Below are 21,113 nucleotides of genomic sequence, written 5' to 3'. Positions count from 1 at the left end.
GCAGAGAGTTTGTATTCAGAATTCAAGATATTTGCAATCTGATGCCTGAAGGATAGCCTGTGCATCTCAGGTTTATTATAGCAAGTATATTTTTTAAATATGTCCAGCATTTTTGGGGGCAGAAAACAATGCTTTAGCTAAGCTCTAAAAAGTGAAATGTACATAATTCGGTAACATTTTATAATAAATCACTTTAAATGCCGTTTATGACAGTTATAAACTTATAATTAACTCTTTGCTTTCTTCACTAAAAAGACCAAGATTAGATTACTTATAGTGATTGAATGAACTCTTTTAAACCTTTAGTCTTTCGTCTTAGGGTAGAGGCATATAGGCAAGGCAATGTAGGGAAACTTACAATGCCACTGCCCGTGTCATATTTGTTCTATAAGTAAACAAAAATGTCAAAGGAGGCTCAACTGAACACCTCTTAGACTTGTTTCTTGTTAAATATTGTGAATAATGTTCTATCTGCAAGTCATTATTGTGTTGACTATAACCACTACTCAAAAGACAAACTGAAAATGCTGCATTTGTCCACATTAATCATTTTGAATAAAATCTGCCAAATAAGTAAGACAGTTCAAGTAAAAATTAAGGATTTAACAACACATTCTGCCACCATGTAAGTATAAAATTTAATTCAGGTCTTCCACACAGAAAATGTTTGATATTTTAAAAGTGAGCTCTCCAACCTGTAAATGAGACAGGAATTGTTAAGAGTTATTTAGAATGGTCTTCAAGTGGGTTTAGCACTGTGCAATTTATATTAAAGTAGTATTCAATTATTGCAATTCATACACAGTTACCCGTTTTGTGGATCATGTAAATATTTTAGTCATGAAGGCCACAAAAATACCACACCCAATACAAGAAAAAAAATTCAAATATTTTATATTAAAACTCACTTGTTGCAAAGGTTCATCAATTATATTGGCACCTGTCAATCTTCTGTCAATCTTAATAGGCCTGGCTTCACATTTCATTTCTTCTGTACACTTAAAAATAGATTAGGACAATTTTACTAACCCGATCTTCACTATGAATAAAAATTGTTGCATCTACTGTTCACGGTATATGAATATTTCTTAATGAAAAATCCTACACTACAGTATTTCACTTATAATCGTTATATAGTACATAAAATCATTTGAAAATATGTATATCTTATGTATGTGTATATTTACACACACACACACACACACACACACGAGAGATACACACACCCACCCCTCTCCCACCCCTTGTACTATGTACTGAAATGAGCTGAGGGACTAATATTAGAAAAACTCTGCCCATGTGGTGAAAAAACTGGTTCCTTTGAAATGTCATAATAGTCAAAGGAGACAGGATAGCCTGTGATTAAGACAGGACTGACAGTAAAGACCTGTGACTTGTACCTGACCATTAGAAACTGCAACCCTGAGCAAATCACTTCACCCTCTGTGTTGTGTTGAGCATACAAAATTAAACTTATTTGGAAAATGACTTAAAAGAATGTTGAACTATTATATAATAAACCCCATAAAGCCTGTAAATCAAAAATAAAGATTTCTTTGTTAAATAGGGTACTATAAAAATGCATATAAACTTTGCACAACAAAATTTCAGTACACAGACCAGTTAACAGTTTAAAAGAGGACACACATGCACAAGCAACCAATATACAAACCAGTAGTAAAAGCATCAGGGAAGGTTGTGAGGACTGAGCTGTAGCTCACAAAAGCTTATGCTCAAATAAATTTGTTAGTCTCTAAGGTGCCACAAGTCCTCCTGTTCTTTTTGCGGACACAGACTAACATGGCTGCTACTCTGAAACCAGTCATAGGAATGTCATTTATAAGGGGGGGAAAAGTGCTCTACAAGTCAGGTTAGTCCACACATAAATTGATCAAAGTAGCAATTTAAACAAAAAACTGAGGGTGAGATCAGAGAAGGCAGAGTTTCTCAAAAATCTGCTCACAGAGGCAGATTAAGAGAAGCAGAGGTATTGCTTACGCAGTACCATACACTGTATGCACTAAAGAATAGACAGCAACTCTGCACCCTCAAACATTAGAACTTTCCTTTTTTCAGCCTATCGTAGTAAAAAAATGAAATTTCTATTGATTGACTGTGTCACTAATTTGCTGATTTGTCCTTCAGCAACAGCAGCAACTAAAAATAAAACCTTATGGTTTAACATTCTCATGGAAACTAAACAGAGGCTAAAAAAGGAGGCATACACAGAGTTCTGAGTACTAGGCTCATACTTCAGGCTAAGATGATACCCCCATAGGTTTAAATAACTTTGCCACAAGAGGATAAGTAACCAACTGGCCAACGACCCAGCTTCTGAAGATAAGAGAAGTTTATACCCTTAAAACACAGACCTGCTAGAAGCCCACAACTAGTTTTTTATTTTTAAAATGTGCAATCTTGATGCCATGGAATAAGCTTGTGCCTCCACTGAAGCATTGGGAATAAGGGAGGACAAGTCAAAGAGGAACAAGGAGAAAGCAACAGTCTCAGATTTCTTAGTGTATGCACAACAAGCCTCAGGTGGTACATAACAAGGATTCATTACTGAATTTGGTCCGCTGGTTGGCTCATTAGCTCCGTGGCCCGGTCACTGATAGGGAGTGAACGCTGATCCATTTCCCTGTCTCAGACTGAGGAGTTAGAACTAAACACAGGTTGTTTAAATTTGGCTGGAGGCCTTTGGGCCACCAAGGATCTTCTCTGTCTTGAAGTGCACACAATCAACAGGCTGAGATTCATTTAGACATCTGAACCAATGAGACCAATGGCTTTAAACATTATGAGGCAAGAAATACTTAATATTTGCACTATATGAGTGCCATTTACAATACTGTCTGTTTTGCTTCTCATTATTTGCATTACAGAAGCATGCAGAGGCTTCATTCAGACTGAGTTCCCATTGTGCTGGATACCATACAAACACCTACTAAGGGAGAGCTCCTGTCCCACAAAGTTTGGTTTAGAGACAAAATAGAACAAGTGCATGTACCAGAAAGAAAAAAAATAATAGGAAAAGGGAGGATGAGGGTAATAGTGATGGGCACACCTGGTATCACAATCCACACATGTGCAGTTTTCTGGTTTCTTTATTTTTAGAGATATAAACAAATGAGCAGTAATCCCTGCTGGCCATCTGCCTAAAAAATTCTGAAAGGAAAGAAGAAAAGCAACTCCTGCTGTAAACCCTATGCAATGCATGGAAAACATTATTCTGAGGGGAAAGAAGATGGATAGGGTTGTATAGATTGGAACCGTAACATTCTGCAATTTCATCAACACTCCCCTTTCTTTGTTGTGTGGGCTTCTCTATTTTAAAACATAAACATACCTCAACACACAGACACACAAGAGCCCAGAGTTTTGACTAACCTGTATGTAATGAATAGACAAAATTAACCTGAATGTGCAATGTGTGTTTACAACATCAAAAGTCAGTAAGCACCTCCAAAGAAAGAAAATTTGGAGTAACTAAGTATTAGAGCAGTAGAAGGACTTTTGAAAGTATAGAAGTGACCCAGCGATACTTAAGGCAAATTTTTAGTAGCTAATTTGTTTTCTGTGGCTCCATCAAGACAGCAAAGACTCTGGGGTGGTTCCTCCTCCTCATTCCTGCTGATAAACAGGACGACAACTAACCACTACCCAGGATTCTTCCACTCACTCAGGCTCCCTCATCACTCTCTCTAGTTTGATTCCTTCTGACCCAAAAGGCATCTGTCTGCTCTACCTCCTTAACAAAGGAGAATCTATTGTTGAAGCCTGGCTTTGGAAGGCCTGGTATGGTGGAAGCCTTCACTCTCTTGCCAAAGCCACAAAAAGCAAGTTGGCTGATAAGTTAGTATATAATGCTTTCTGTGGGTCAGTTTGCAATAGAAAACCATGAACTTCACGGCTGAATTAGACAGAAGAGCCTGAGGAGAAGAAAATGGCAACCTCTAGTCCCATACCCCACTCCCTTCAAAGGAATGTTAAACTGATGCCCAGTTCTAAGCACTCATCCATTGTAGAATAGCACTTGTAGGTGCCTGCACATTCAAATAGTAACTAGTAAAAGCATGGAATAACAGGTATCAGTTTTGCAAGGCTTCCCCACTGATACTTGTCCATCTTCAGCCCAGAGCCAGAGCTCTGGCTCTAATGGAATGGTCTCTCTAAACCTCATGAGACAATGAACTTCCTTCTGTGGCCTTACAAACCTTCATCTGGCCATGATGTATACAGAAGCCTAGATGCCTCTCCTTGAAACCTGGAAGAGGATCCAGTCCCCTGAAGGCTGCAGATATATTTGAACACATTTTCAGGCCCAGGCTTCAACATTCCTCACTTAAGGAACAAAACTCTGAAAACTTTGTTAGGAGGACAGGATCTTAGTTTTTAACAAAGACAAGTGTAAAGGAACACTTATCACTATAGAACAGTGGTTCCCAAACTTGTTCCGCCACTTCTGCAGGGAAAGCCCCTCCTGGGCTGGGCCCGTTTGTTTACCTTCCGCATCCCATTGGCCTGGAGCAGCGAACCGCAGCCAGTGGGAGCCACAATCAGCCAAACCTGCGGATGTGGCAGGTAAACAAACGGGCCCGGCCCGGCCGGGGCTTTCCCTGCACAAGCGGTGGAATAAGTCTGGGAACCACTGCCATAGAAGATCAAATATGGAGACCTACTTGAGAGCATGAAATACCTCTTCCATTGTCCATTGTATTTGTTACATTACCTTCAAGGTAAAGAGATGCAAAAAAATCTTCCCAGTGAAGAGTCTTGAAAGGAGGCTCACACAACCAGAAGACCAGGTTGTTAAACAGAGCAAAGAAAGGTCACTAGCTTCAGAAAACATGACAGCTGAGGAGATGGTTTCACAGTTTCCCTAGCTGTAAATCATTTACCATGCTTTCTCTGACTTGGCCAAGACAGACTCTCATCCTATCAAGCTTTCCAGACCCAATCTTCAATAATCTTTCTCAACTAAGTTAGGCAAGAAAAGTAAGCTAACAGGTGCCCTTCTGATCCGAGGGAATCAAACTGAAGATGCAGAGAGGAAGATCCTAGGAATGGAAAAAATATCAAACAGCAATGCTGATCCTGTTGGAGTGAGTGAGGAGCCCCAGTCTCTGCATTTTTGCAGACTAAGACACAAACATTTATTAAATGAATACATAGGAAATTATAAAAGTTAATCAGAGAAAAAACTATACAGACTGCACATAGGAAGAAACTACTTAGTATATACGTTATTCTGCTTCTCACACTATAGCCAGAAAAATATAATCAAAATAAGCTGTTTCTTTAAAGTAGCGCACACTTCGTAAAAATGTGTTTTTGAAAGGCCCAGTGCAGAGTTTGTCCATTTATTATATTTCTTTGTAGCAGAAGAAAACCTGGCTCAAACTCCGAGAATATAAATGTTTATCTTGAGAAATATGCACTTAAACTGATACATTTCAATTTTTTTGATAGTACAACATACTGAAAGACTCAAGTGGCAAAGTCTGAAATTTATGGATTCTGATCTTGAAGCTACAATGCTTTGTAAATTTTCCTTATGTTGCTTACCTTAAAAACCCCAACAGACGTAGGAGGAAGAAATGAGTGTTCACACTGTTCAAGGTACTTTTCTGAATTTGTTTTTCCAAATAAGAGAGTAACCACAAACCCCCTAAAAAAAGATACAAAATAAAATAATCAGCTTCCATGTTCTAAATGTTCAACTTAGATGTTCAATCTAAAACTTAAAAATTCAAAGGCATCTGGTAAGCAATATTTTCTAGCAAAAGTTTACACACATTGTGTAACGCTTGCCAAAGGTGACTGTTGTTCACCGTATACAAAGCTGAATTTCTATATTTTTCAAGAAATATTTTTTTAAAAAGAACCATGAAAACTCTACTTCTGTGTAACATCCCGTTTAATGCCACCAGTGTACTTTGTACTGGTAAAATCTTTAGCCGCTATCCAGCACTGGGATATGTTTTGATTCATTCCACATGGGGATTCTGCACAGGGCCGGTGTCTATACTAGTGGATCCTGATGCAGGATCAGAACTAAAGATGGTAAATTTACCCACAGTATTTATGTTCACAGAGATGTTAGCAAAATGAAGTAGGTTTAGAGGCAGTCGAGCCATTATAAATAAATACATATATTATGTATATATTTTCTTTAAACTCTACAAAGCACTAATCTCTTTAGAAATGCACTCAAACCGCAACATGAAAGTGTAAGACATGGACACAAACATTTAAATGTATGAAAATAACTCTTTGTAGAATAACTTTTACCAGGAAGAAACTATATTATGTTATAGTAACACTGAACTCATTACTTAAATTAGCATAATGACAGCTGAAACAGGAAGGGAGCAGTAAGTTAAGATGTAAGGTCAAACTAGTAGACTTATCAGGTAGCTTGGATAAGAAAAGAAAGCTAAGTTAAAAGCCTGAGGTGGTGATGATAGAGCTTGGTAAGCAAGTGATTTTATTACTATTTTTTTTATTTAAATATACAATTTAATCAATGAAAGGAACATTGTAAAGCTTTTTTATGGGTTGGCAGAAAATGAGGTTTTATCAGAAATTAACTTTTGGCTCTTCTTGAGCTTCTACAACAGGGGTGGGCAAACTACAGCCCACGGGCCGGATCCAGCCCTCGAGCTGTTTTAAGCTGGCCCCTGCTCCGGTGAGGGTACGTGGCCTGGCTCCGGCCAGGGCGCTGAGTCGGGGCCACACCATGCGGCCTGGCCCTGCACCGGCGCTCCAGATGGGGCACAGGGTCGGGATCGCAACATGCAGTTCCCGGAACCAGTGGCATGGCCTCACTTTGGCTCCTACGCGCTCCAGTGGGCGCTGCAGGGGCGGTGCCTGCAGATGGGACAGCATGAAGAGCCACCTGGCTGCGTCTCCGTGTAGGAGCCAGAGAAGGGACATGCCACTGCATCTGGGAGCCACTTGAAGTAAGTGCCACTTGGAGCCTGCATCCCCTGAGCCTCTCCCCACGCCCCAAACCCCTGCTCTAGCCCTGATCCCCTTCCCGCTCTCCAAACCCCTCGATCCCAGCCCAGAGCATCCTCCTACACTCCAAACTCCTCATCTCCAGCCCCACCCCACAGCCCGCACCCAAACCCCAATTTTGTGACCATTCATAACCCGCCATACAATTTCTATTCCCCAATGTGGCCCTCGGGCCAAAAAGTTTGCCTACCTCTGTTCTACAATGATAAGATGAATAGAAGTGCAACTAATTTTATTATTGCACATTTTCATCCTGGTAAAAATGAAGACAGCAGGAAAAAAAATAATGGTTTCAGTTGTGATGATGACAAATTCAATTGCTTTTTATAACGAATCAACTACTTAACCCTGGTGGACGATAGCAGAAAGACAAACACTGCTGCTTTTGATAGGAAGTGGATGAAACCCAAAAAGCTGTATTGTATGTTCTCTTTCTACTTCGGAATGGGCGAAATCAAAAAAGCAGCCTTTGAAAAAGAATTAAACTGGAGGAGAATGAGAAGGTGAAAGTTATTATTGCTCATGTTAGTCATACACAAAGTTTTAAAGGCAAATTGCAAATTTCAGGTAAACTAGTTGGAGGCTTTTAATGGCCATATGGATAACCTGAAGTGCTGCTCTACACTGAAATGTAACTATAAAAAAATAGTATACCATTATTGATCAGATCTGTTCCCTGTTTGGTCATATATGGAATGCTTACATTGATGAATAAAATAGAGGCTGATTAGTGCAAATGGATCTGTCTGAACACATGGGTACACTCAAGCAGATCTATTTGCAGGTTTTAATCCCAAAACTGTAAGGCTTTTTACTCCTGCAAGCACTCCAGAAACAATATAACTAAGAAGCAGGGAGACTGACGCTATCCCTTTTTGAAGCTCATCAATATGATGATTTACTAAGTTCCAATCAGTTACACTTGTGAAAAGTCATGGAGGACAACACAGTTGCACAGCATAACTATGGATATTTGGCAATGCAGAACCTTTATTACTGTAGATGATGGAAGGGCTGGGGGGCAGAACATAGCTTGATTTATACATCCCAGGTGGAGTTTGCAGTACTGGCAGTTAGAACATATCTTTTCACTCCCAAAGTAAGCATATTTGATATGGAAATCATTGAGGGCCAATAAAAAAAACTGAGCTCTACAGTGTCCTGCTCTCTGCAAGCAGAGATGGTTTCAGAAACTGTACTTTATAGGCACTGTCAATGACAATTAGCCTAATTAACAGTTGAAATATCTTTCTTAGAACCTTCCCAAATTTGTTAGACTATATTAAAACAATTTCCCCAAAATAAATTTCACAGCATAATTGAAACGGTGACTATATAAACAGACAACTTTTGCCAATCATGATCATCAGTTATCCATTATCAATCCTCTCTCCAAAAGGCAAATTTGCAGATATGAATTTTAAAGCAACATTTTATAAAGGAAGGGAACCAACTATGTTTTAAAGATGATGCATATAAGGTTTTATGCATGATAAACTAGTTTTAACTTGAAAAATAACCAATTTCAAAATTTCTCTATTATACTCTATCAAAAGAGAATCAAAATTAACAGTTTTCTGTGCATGGAAGTAACAGACAAACTACATACATTATAGCTCTGTTTCAAATCTGTTAGAAAATCCAAGATGACACATTAAAGTAAGTTACTAAAATCATATGACTACCATGATATTTTCAAACCGAGAAAAGTGTTAATACGATTTTATAATTAAAAATATCCTCTGAACAACTTTTTAATGTTACCATTAATAGTAATTTTGAAACCCAGAAATACAACATGTTTTAGCAGGGTAGATTAATTTAAATCAAAGTGATTTTAATCATGATTTAAATCAGCAAGTAGAAAACCTTCATTTAATAATTGAATTTAATCTTGTTTTTCATTGTACTTTTTAGTTATTTTCCTAAACAAAGATTGGATTCTCACTGGCAACAAAAGGTAATACCAAATTATACCAGCCAGTGAGAATCCAATCTTTGTTTAGGAAAATAACTAAAAAGTACAATGAAAAACAAGATTAAATTCAGTTATTAAATCAAGGTTTTCTACTTGCTGATTTATATATTTATATATATATATATATATATATATACACACACACACACACTTATTTAAGCAATTATATAGCTTGATTTATACTTATTCAAATTCTTAATTTTTATTAAGTTAGAAATGGTGAATGACGCATTTATCAATCTTTTATTTGTAATTTGTATCGATATTGGAATTCAATTCAAATGCACAAAAACAGCATTTTAACATTAGTTTTATTTATTAAAACTACCAGCAATGTGCTGGGATACATAAGGGAGAAAAAAGTTAAATGCAAAACAGTTTTTGTATTTAAAGCTAACTGATTTATTAAAACAAGGGAAGTATTTAGTAAATTGAACTGGCTGTTTCTGGTCACCATGTCCTTCAAGATATTAGAACTAGTAGATGATATCTCTCACAAAGTTTTTATTCATACATTAGAAAAGGAAAACAAGTTTTCCTGTTTTTTTCTATTCCAAACAGTTTCTCAACTTTGAATGAACTTGTCACTGAACTAGCTGAATAAACTGAAATGAAGAACATGTTCTCTATGCACTTGTACAAGAGGCAACTGTTGTCAAAAACTGGTTTAGCACTTCAAGAAACTCTGATTCCCTGTGCTTGGCCATTGAATTCTACCAGTTCAGTGGCCTTCCTTTCTTTAAAAACTTGAGCAGCAAATACAGACTGCATGAATATTTCTGAATTTACAGGCACCTAAGGATAATAATTATAGACTTTTGTAATGGAATTTTGAGATCCTCACAGATGAAAGCTGATATATACACAGAGTCTCATAACCCCTCTTTTTTTTATACTGATCTTCAGGTAAATTTGTCTTGTTTCTTTTTCTCAGAAGTTAAGCACTGCTTTAGAGAATTTGGCCCTACATACTGTACTGGAAGGAGGATGCAGTAGACTGCAGTTACTCATCCAAACATATACTCTTATCACTCATGTCTAGAAGTTAATAGAATATATATAGCTAAAATCTTAAACTTCAGGAAAATGAGATAAAGAATTGGAAAGAAATCCTGTCTACTCACACCTACATAAAGTGTTGGACAAACTGATTAGGTGCACACGGATATGCATTCTTATCTTTTTCTGGTGCATCAGGTATTGGCAACTGTCAACAGACTATGCAGATCACTGGCCTGATCCAATAAGACAACTCCTATGTGACTAAGTTGAATGCACTTCCCAGTTAAAAACTTCAAGCATGAGAGAGGCATGTGGGCAATAGACTGGCAAATAAGGAGTATGAAAGAGCATTTGTACCACAAACTATTGCTAACTGCTGTTTTTGTCTTCTCTTTTCAATAGCAATATGCCATAAACAGAGAAGGGAACTTATCCATTCCACAGTAGTTTGAAGCTTAACAGCAAAGGTAGAGGTTCACATGCCCACCTAGTGGGGACAGCAAATGGTGTCCAAAAGTGCCCACATTGTGTTACTAGAGATGCAGAGTGATAATTTCAGCCTTTTATCAATATGAAGCAGCCACCGTTTTACATAAGTTAAAAAGGACACTAACTGACGCACTGTAAAAAGTAATGTTTGCCTCAACTCCTTATCAGACACCACAGAAAACACATTGATGAATACAAATGGGGAGACCCTGCGGTTTGTCTACATTCAAAAGTATTAGAGAGCTGTAACCCTGTCATAAAGGAAACTGCAAGACTAGCTCTTCAGGAAAAATGTTTAAAACAGAATAGTGATGGGAGCTGAAATTCTCATCCATCTTGCTCCAGATTTATCTGGACTATTCTCTCCCTTAAGGAATTATAGCCCTAAAGGAGATAACAACAAATTAAGACTATTTAAGGATCAAAAGCAGCTTCAGCATCATTCCCAATTTGGGCTGCATCTAAAAACATAGGCAAACAACAGTTTTAATTTAAGATCCCAGCAACAAAAAGGGACACATTGATAAGATATTGATAGGTAGGCCTAATGGGCCAGAAGACATTCCCTGCAGCCACAAAGTAAGAGTCAGATGATCCAAGCACGTGAACAAAAGAAATCCAAGATGTTAGCTTCAAAGCCTATTGTCACGGAGTCCCCAGGCGATGCTCTGGAACTGCTCCCTACGAAGCCAGTCAGGACTCTGGGGAAGTCTCCTTTCTTTGAGCAGACTGTCTTCAGGACACACAGCTCACACAACTTCCACCTTCCTGGGTCTGACCTCGGAGCATTCAGCATCCTCTGCCCCTCCATGCACTTCCCACAGCGAGTCCGCCCAGGCGGGCTCCTGGGGAAGCCAGAGGATCCTGCAGCCCAACTTTGCAGTCAGACGTGACTCTCAGCCAGCCAGTGAAACAGAAGGTTAGATGACAGGAACACGGTCTAAAACAGAGCTTGTAGGTGCAGAGAACAGGACCCCTCTGCCGGGTCCATTTTGGGGGCCGTGAGCCAGACCACCACATCTGCACTTCACTCCTTGTCCCCAGCCAGCCCCAAACTGAAATTCTCTCCAGCCCCTCCTCCTCTGGACTTTGTCCCTTTCCCAGGCCAGGAGGTCACCTGATCCCTTTGTTCTCCAACCCTTTAGCTCTCACCTTGCAGGGGGGAAGGGCCAAGCCATCAGTGGCCAGGAAACAGGGTGTTGGCCATTCTCTGTGTCCAGACCCCTGCACACACCTGCCCTCTAGGGCTCTTCAACGATCATACACCCTTATCCCACCACCTAGATACTTAAGAACTACACAGGGGAAACTGAGGCACCCCCACACTATTCAGAGGAAACATTAAGAACAGTCCCGCTTCGTCACATCTATTCTCTATGTCTACACAATTAAAATTCAATTCCAGCAAATAACTGCCATTTTGCCTAGCATCACTTAGGATCCAAAGGAAAAAACTGAGGAAAGATGTTACTCCTGGGGAAATTCTGCATCAAAAAGTTAAAATTGTGTGCACAATATTTTAAAATTCTGCAAAATTCTGCATATTTTATTTGTCAAAACAACAACATAATCACACCAATTTCAATTATTTTGGTAATTTATTTCAACATACCTGTCAGCAAGTATGTCCAACAATACAGACAACAAAAAAGATTCAGGAAATGTTTTTTTGATAAACAAATTTCTTACTAGGCATACTAGTACAGAACTCTGAGTATTAATTTATATCAACTACAATACAGAAATGTATTTCCTGCACCTTTCAGAAGCAGTCCAAAGGATTGCAAGAGTCAGGGGCAATGGAGGAACTGAGTGAGAGGAAAGTAATAGCTGGGAAGGAGCCTGGGAGTGAACCAGGAGGGCTGTTGGGTGTGGGTGGCAGAAGTGTGGGACAGGTTTTATTTGGGAGGAGCACGGAGGGATTGTTCGGGAGCTGGGGAGCCTCCCCCATGCAGACCCTGGCTGATCTCAGCCTTTCCCATTCAGTCAGGCACATCTGCACATATCCCCATGTAGCCCTGCACCCTCCCCCCACTTCTATTAAGCCTCTGGCTCAGTGTTGTCACCCCACTAGCTCATATGCCCCCTCCCCAGTCTGTCATCCCCCCACTAGCCCTTCTGAAGCCCAGTCTGTGACTCCCTAGCAACCCCATGTGCCCCGCTCTGTTCATCCTCCCCATATCCTGTGCCTCCTCACCTCAATCTGAGAAAGGTAGCCTCTGCCCCCTTCCCCTCCTCAGCTGGCTGCTGCAGCCCCTGAGCCAGCTGCTCGCTCTCTCTCTCTCTTTCTGGTACCACATCAGACCCGGTGGGCAAAAGGGGGGGAGGGGGGAAGAATCTGCAGGGACATTAATTCTGTGTTTGTGCAGCGGCACACAATTCCCCCAGGAGTAAAGATGTTCACATGTTGTTCAAAGAAAGGGGAGGTGGTAGAATTAGGGTCCAGCACATAGGTCAAAGGAGTTATCAATACTTGAAGTAGAGGCAAAAAATATTTCATGGAAACTGAGATGTTCTATGGTTTTATGTTATGTAACTTGCATAAATGATACCAATATTTTGCCTCTTGCTTCTGGAAATGCCAAATTTCCTAATGTGATAGCTTACCTGATCCTGAATTGATGAAGAGATGTACTACAAAAAAAAGCTAAATGTTTGTAAATCAGTCTGCAAATAAAAAAAAATAAATATCAAGCAGAAAAGGACTTCAGACTTATAGCTATGCATATGTATAAAAATAAGAGTTCCAATATCATTCCACAAATGTGCTGAAGAACAACGGTTGTAACCTGACTACAGCATACTAAAATAAAATAAAATGTGCAGTTAGCTAGAGTATATCACATTTAAAAGGAAACTATTGCCATATGATTTAACAAAGCATTTTTATTTAACTAGCATATACAATGAAGAAATAGACAAAGATTGATACTGTTCTGACATCAACATTGAAGGGACATGAATACATAAAATAAATAATGGTACTGCTTAAGTATATAGGCTTTGAAATACTTGTGAGGAAAAAACTATACAAACTGGTAAGACTGTGCATGCCAAATAGGAAAAAACAGAGATATAAATATACAGGAATCAAGCAAAGATCCATACCCAAAATTGTTCTGTGCTACGTGTTTTGTTCAGGATGATAAAGATGAATTGGGTGTAGGGAGACCTCCCAAAGTATTAAGGTTTGTTTCTTTCTGGTATAAAGGTAGATATACTACACAGCATATTATTTAATTACTAAGTATAGATGAGTAATTTACCTTAAACAACAGCTTAAAACTTTGTTTACTTTAATGAATCATGACAAGTACTTACATACCTTTGTGTCAGAGGAAGAGTATTTGGAATCTTACATAATTTGGATCAGATTAATGTGACAAACCAATTAGTGAAGAAAACGCAGACAGGAACAATTCAGATACAACCTAGCTTCAACTGTTCCATACACATAGCTCTGTTCCTCACACATTGATACAGTTTAATTTAAGCAAGTATCATGCTCCTGAAAAGATTAACACCACTAAGTAGGGATAGGTAGAAAGAAAGACAGGAAACCTCGTGCACAGAAAATTCAAAGTAATAACATTCCACTTGAGGTCTCAGATTTAACATCTACCAACATCAATAAATAAGTACCAGGAGGACAGCTGGAAAAATATGCTATAACAGTATAGAGTATTCAGAGTAGCTGCCATGTTAGTCTGTATCCGCAAAAAGAAAAGGAGGACTTGTGGCACCTTAGAGACTAACAAATTTATCTGACCATAAGCTTTCGTGAGCTACAGCTCACTTCATCGGATATTACCATAAAATGAAATTAGTTTTAAGGCGGATATTGATGAGACTTGGTGAAATGTACAAGATGTAGCAGCCAAGCTACCTACAATAATGAATAATCAAAGATGGTAAATTGACTGCATGAGGAGTTGTCTTTGGTTCCTCAGTCTGATAGGTTTGACAAGCCAAGCAATTCAGCCTGGGAGCTGAAACTGAACACAAACTAGAGATTAGTGCAGTTTCCATTTCTGAGAATTTCTCAGACTACATTGTAATAAGGAAGTGGTAATAAATGAAGGAACTGTCTATAAACATTTTAACATGCTGCAAATAGATTTTTTAAATGAACTAGTTTACACATTTTGTACTCACTGCCCCAAATATCAGTGGTAAGGGGGAAGCCGACACATACATGATTTCAAACTTTCAAAGACAAAGTTGTCAAAAGCAAAAACATGCTGCCTCAAAATATTGATAAGCTACTCAAGTGAAGGAGCCATACAGCACTTGGTGTGCTTTCCTGTGGGCCAGTACTTCTTACTCAGTGGACCAACATCCTTAATACTGATAAGACAATAGATTTAAGATACTCACCACACCTTTAAAGGGGGAGGATGATGTCCAGCTGGCCGAAGGAAAGGGAACAGTGCTCTACGGGGGCAGCGGATGGGAGGGGTCAGAAGCTACTGCAACAGGGGGAAATGGGTCAATATGGCCACGCTCACTCATCCCCTGGGACTGGAAGAGTTGAAAAGAGGAAGCCTAGGCGAGTTGAAAAGAGGAAGCCCGGGCAGAAAAAGCCCTTTTCCACAGAGCAGGAGAAGCAGCACTCCTCCTCCTTCCGCCTTAGGTGGCAATATACAAGGACCTCCTGTGGGCATTACTCTAGCCACCCCTTTTTATGGAAGAGCTGGGAAGGAATTTTTCTTTCACCACCAGATTGGTCTGGGGGAGAGTGGGGTTTCGCCTTCCCCACAGCAGGTTCAGGGAGGGCTTTGCTGATGTGAGGCATGAAGGGAGTTAGGCTATATGTCACAACTTACTATATAAGCATGGAGCAAAAATATTCAGTGCACGTACTCCATAAGAAAGGTATACAGTGAGCGGACAAATGCCTCGGTAAAGGACTTAAAAAGGAGGAGTTGGATAAAGGAACGGAATGGGGGGAGGCTCGGGGCTCCTATGAATGTGTGAAAATAGAATAAATTATATTGAAATTATAATTCATTAAAGAAATGCTACTTGAAAGGTTTGTTGAAGTATAGTTGTCAGGAAGAGAAACATTAAGAGAAACATTAACATTACCCCAAGGGTCGGTCCTGGGGCCAGTTTTGTTCAATATCTTCATAAATGATCTGGAGGATGGTGTGGATTGCACTCTCAGCAAATTTGCGGATGATACTAAACTGGGAGGAGTGGTAGATACGCTGGAGGGGAGGGATAGGATACAGAAAGACCTAGACAAATTGGAGGATTGGGCCAAAAGAAATCTGATGAGGTTCAATAAGGATAAGTGCATGGTCCTGCACGTGGGACGGAAGAACCCAATGCACAGCTACAGACTAGGGACCGAATGGCTAGGCAGCAGTTCTGCGGAAAAGGACCTAGGGGTGACAGTGGACGAGAAGCTGGATATGAGTCAGCAGTGTGCCCTTGTTGCCAAGAAGGCCAATGGCATTTTGGGATGTATAAGTAGGGGCATAGCGAGCAGATCGAGGGACGTGATCGTTCCCCTCTATTCGACATTGGTGAGGCCTCATCTGGAGTACTGTGTCCAGTTTTGGGCCCCACACTTCAAGAAGGATGTGGATAAATTGGAGAGAGTCCAGCGAAGGGCAACAAAAATGATTAGGGGACTGGAACACATGAGTTATGAGGAGAGGCTGAGGGAGCTGGGATTGTTTAGCCTGCAGAAGAGAAGAATGAGGGGGGATTTGATAGCTGCTTTCAACTACCTGAAAGGGGGTTCCAAAGAGGATGGCTCTAGACTGTTCTCAATGGTAGCAGATGACAGAACGAGGAGTAACGGTCGCAAGTTGCAGTGGGGGAGGTTTAGATTGGATATTAGGAAAAACTTTTTCACTAAGAGGGTGGTGAAACACTGGAATGCGTTACCTAGGGAGGTGGTAGAATCTCCTTCCTTAGAGGTTTTTAAGGTCAGGCTTGACAAAGCCCTGGCTGGGATGATTTAACTGGGAATTGGTCCTGCTTTGAGCAGGGGGTTGGACTAGATGACCTTCTGGGGTCCCTTCCAACCCTGATATTCTATGATTCTAAGGAGTGTGAGACAATGGGTCCTCAAACTAATTAACTTAGAGCTCCTACTGAGCTAGGAGATTGGCAAATGTTAGTATGCAAATAAGATATGTATGTATATTTGGTCAGTTTCTGCTTCCTTTTGTCTCAATTGGCTTTGGCTTAGCTGTATAAATAAGTTAGCTTGAGCCTCAGAGAGGGGCTCACATATCTGGGTGCACTGGCAAAGCGCTTTCCTAATAAACAGAGTGGTCTGACAAATTATGCGAGTCCTGAATCTGACTTTGACAATTGGTACAGCAAGAAGCCAACCCTCCTTCCTTACAGCCTACCTTAACCTTGGGGGATGGTAAGGTCCCAGCCATGGGTTGGCTGGGGGACCTGGATGGAAAAGGAGGGGGGGGGCTGGCAGAAGCTCCCCAGGTAGATATTGAATGAACATGGGGTACACTTTTATCTGCCAGTTTGTCCCAGATATCTGATAGTAGAGTTGAGGCTTCATTAAAACCATATAAAGTGTCTCCTGTCCTTCTTTCAGTATAGCTGGACAAAACTTTTCAGATCATCTTACGCATTGAGCAGTGAACCCATAACAAAACTTAAAAATATTAGTTTCTTTATATCAGCGCTCAACTGGAAGTACCACTTTCACTGGAAGTACCAATAAAAAAAATACTCTAGCCATACATGTCTAAAAACCCACTCCTTCTAGGAAGTGTTTTCTGGGAATAATTCAGTTTTAACCATGTTGTACAACTCCATAAAACTGACCCTCATGTGCTCTCAAAGGATCTAGACTCCAAAACGGTTAGGAGAAATACTGTGCCCTACTTTTAATTACTCTAGCCACTAAGCACCCTATCAGAAGCTACTACACCTGTCAATATAACCTACTGCCAAAACATCCTGCAGAAAGACTACTGCAGTTGATAATATGCTAAGCAGACTAAAACTCAATACATATCGAAACACACACACAAAAAACATATAGCACTAATGCAACATCATAAATTGAAAAAGGAAGGGGGAATTTCCTGGCTGTTTACAACAGACAGGGTTACTACCACAACACGTATTATATAGTTTAGGATATACATTAACAAAATATATAATTTTGGTTTACATACAAGTATAGAAATAAAAACAAATTGCAACCTTAATTATATCACATGCTGTAATGCCCACTATAACACTGGAGCTAAACACAATTAAAATATCACCAGCTCTTTCCTCAGACAAAATTACACTCTCGTTCCATCTCTTTGGATATGCAGCTGAAAGTGTGGTTGCCAAGGAAGACTGGCATTCAAATAGGAGTTGCTGAGTTAACTAGCATATAGATAAAAAACCGGGGAAATAGGATTTTGATAAGGGAAATGGACAAAGTACAGTTATCTCATGGTTCTTGGCCAAGTAATCAGTACAGTAATTGAAGGTAATGATCAACTGAAGATAGTAAAGTCAGTCATTGCATGGCTATTTATTTTCAGTTTATTGCTAAAATGTAAGAAATCAATATGACATGTCATGAGTCAGAAAGAAATGGTTACTACTCAAACTTGGGTGGAGATATTGTAATAAGCACCATTCAGTGGAAAATAAAGTACTGTTTGTTTTATTTCCAGTTTCCCTTTTTATTTCATAATAGTTTGTACATAAATTTTCAAGAACGGAAATAAATATCTTAAGTAAAAATTTATCACCTATGTAAAATACTGTAATGAAGTAAATAAGAAAGCAGTAAGCAGAGGATAATTTTATTTTCTTCATTTATTTAATAAGAGAAGTAGGATACTTTTTCCATTAGCCAAAGAAAAAATGATAGATTAATGTACTCCACTGTGAACACGTGAAGCATCTGAGAAAATGTAGGATATGCTTCATGGCTTGATAGCTTCCTATTGGTGTATTTCTACCCTTTTTCTCAGTTTTAGTTCTCATGTGTTCTTTTTAAATGGTAAATTAAATTAAACTTACAAAATACACTATAATCCACAGTAGAGTATACTTACCCACCCACAAAGCAGAGGATATAAAACGCAAAGTAAAATATAGCAAACGGTCCAAAAGTTACTAGAAAGAGCACAACACCAAGGCTTCCCCATCCCCATATGGAAAGACTGGTCTGAAATAAAAAACAGAACAGGAATAATTAATACAATATTTGTACGTTTTGGAGAATTTTTAGTAGATTAAATTTAATGTATTTGAAATGTCTTAAAAGATTTCATAATGACTGCCCATTTCCATTTAGTTTTCAGAGTTTTAGTTTTATTTGACATAAAGAGAAGAGATTCCAAAGTACCAGAAAGGACGTTTTTATCACTGAATACTTTTGGGCTGACAATCCAATTTAGCCAACAATCCGACTGCATGATTCTTTCAGCGACTAATCCTCCCTTCCATGCAAAAATTAAATATTACATGTCCTTCCCTCCTTTACACACTGTCATCCCTACTCTGATTATGCATTTGTGCACTTCTCTTCCTTGGGTCCTCTTATTTTCATGTAACTTTCTACTTCTTCCTCCTCTGTTACAGTCTGTACACCTCTTTTGATGTGTCTCAGACTTTCTGGAGAAGGGAAGCGTGATGGTTCTCAGGTAACCCAGGACTGCGAGTCACCCCCTGCCTCCAGCAAGAGGAAGCCTTGGCCATTGTGGCTGGGTTTTAGCCACTCATGCACTCTCCTCCGGGCTATACCAGCTTTGTCTTCGTCCTGCAGATTAAAAATAGGGGCACTCCAGCCCCTAATGCCCTTTGAAGTGATCTTCTGTGATCTCCAGCCCAACACTAGCTACTCAGAAATCCCAGATCCTCTGGCCCCAAAGGAGCAGTGTGCACCATAGTTTTCCTTAAATCACTGCTTCTGTAAAATCACACAGCACTTATAATAAAACAAGAGTAGGTTTATTTAAGAAAGAATTGCGAGTTAATTGGAAACAAGAGAGTGCAGTGGAAACAAATGGTCATAATACAAAACCAAATCATAAAATGCAAACCTGGGTCTACATTTATTAATAGTTAATTTTCCCATCCCCTCCCCCCCAAATACACACACAATGCAATCTGTTGCAGAACTGGCTGGCTTCACAGGAACCAGGATCCAAACTCATGAGAAAAACCATTTGTGACATCCTGGCACCCCAATATTCACCACTGTCATGTAATTAGGATAAGTTTTGTACAAAGTATGCCTTGTATCATTCTAAAAGTCTTGATCTGCTAGATATTAATATCTCATTGGATTGTATGTGCTATCATTGTATGTGAAGTTCTGAAGTTTGGCTGTGTATGTGTTACTGAAAAATGTGAGGTTGAAAAACACCCACAAGGAGCCTTTCAGGTGCAACAGTAAAAAGGCAAAACAATGTTAATAGCTCATTGAGAAAATACACACACAGGGATTACGCCAGGAACTTTCTACAACAGAAACCTCTCAGAGATAGCACTACCCCCTCCCACACCCAAACTCTGCTGCTGCTGGGAGGAGGGGGAAGGCACAGAGCAGGTAGAGAGTCCCCCCAGCACTCATGGGGCCCCAGTGCAGTCCCTCCCCCCCAAGTTTTATTCACCAGTATTTTTAGTAAAAGTCATGGATAGGTCACAGCTGAGAATTTTTGTTTACTGTCAGTGACCTGTCCATGACTTTTACTAAAAATACCCAGAAAAAAACATAGCCTCACTTATAATCACTTAAAAATCTATCTTTTATGGTTAATAAACTTCTTTTGTTTGGTCTAAAACCAGTGTGTGTGGAAATTATAACTTGGGGCAGAAAGCTGTTGTATATCTCTCCACATTGAAGGAGGGGGCAAATTTCATGAGCTTATGCTGTACAAAGAAAAGGAGTACTTGTGGCACCTTAGAGACTAACCAATTTATTTGAGCATGAGCTCATAAGCTCATAAGCTCATGCTCAAATAAATTGGTTAGTCTCTAAGGTGCCACAAGTACTCCTTTTCTTTTTGCGAATACAGACTAACACGGCTGTTACTCTGAAACCTGTCATTATGCTGTACAGTTCTCTGTGCAGCCAAGATGGTAGAATTTTGGGTTTATACTCAGGGGAGGGGAGGGGTGCACTTGAGTGACTGGGCAGTTCCTTAGCTGAGCCTTCCCATGCAGAGCTGATCTCAGCATCTGTGTGTAGAACTGTAGCTGGGTGCGTCCCTACCTGTATGTGTGCTTGTAAAGTGCAGTCTGAAGCCTGAGGGAGGGCTTGACTGGCTTGCCTCAGCAATACAGTGTAAAGGGAGCCCAGGCTGGTGGATCAGGCGGGCTCAGTGGTACCTCATTCCCAGGTGGCACCCCGAAGGGAACCCGTCACACAACCTCAATACACAAGATGTTTCCTCGGTGAATGGATACAGAGGATCCTCATCCTGTGTTACGCTGAAACAGTATCTTGTCTTTATTCATAGGCAGCGTGAGTCTCTGTCTGTTGCAGCGTTCCTTTTTTACCTCCACGTGATTTCGATTGTTTGCAGTTTCTCTAGTGGTGTTCCATTGAAAGTCTTGGGACGGAACAATGCTAGATAATTGAGCCTTGCATTATATCATCAACTAACCAGGACAGGGT

At 39.8% G+C, this 21,113-nt stretch overlaps 1 protein-coding gene across 2 annotated transcripts in view; it reads right to left on the bottom strand.

Moving 5' to 3' along the window:
- The window catches only part of SNX13 (sorting nexin 13), a 158,575-nt gene that overhangs the window by 97,762 nt on the left and 39,700 nt on the right, over positions 1–21,113 (bottom strand). For both annotated transcript variants that reach the window (XM_084620186.1, XM_084620187.1), the window contains exons 2-4: positions 18,544–18,656; positions 5,569–5,671; positions 909–998 (exon numbers count right to left, since the gene is read on the bottom strand). In XM_084620186.1, the coding sequence (XP_084476312.1) occupies positions 909–998; positions 5,569–5,671; positions 18,544–18,656 (306 nt within the window). The remainder of the gene's footprint in view (positions 1–908; positions 999–5,568; positions 5,672–18,543; positions 18,657–21,113) is intronic.

The sequence above is a fragment of the Lepidochelys olivacea genome, assembly GCF_965140295.1.
Source record: "Lepidochelys olivacea isolate rLepOli2 genome assembly, chromosome: 2".
Taxonomy (NCBI): Eukaryota; Metazoa; Chordata; order Testudines; family Cheloniidae; genus Lepidochelys; species Lepidochelys olivacea.
This window is presented reverse-complemented; position numbering and strand designations above follow the sequence as displayed.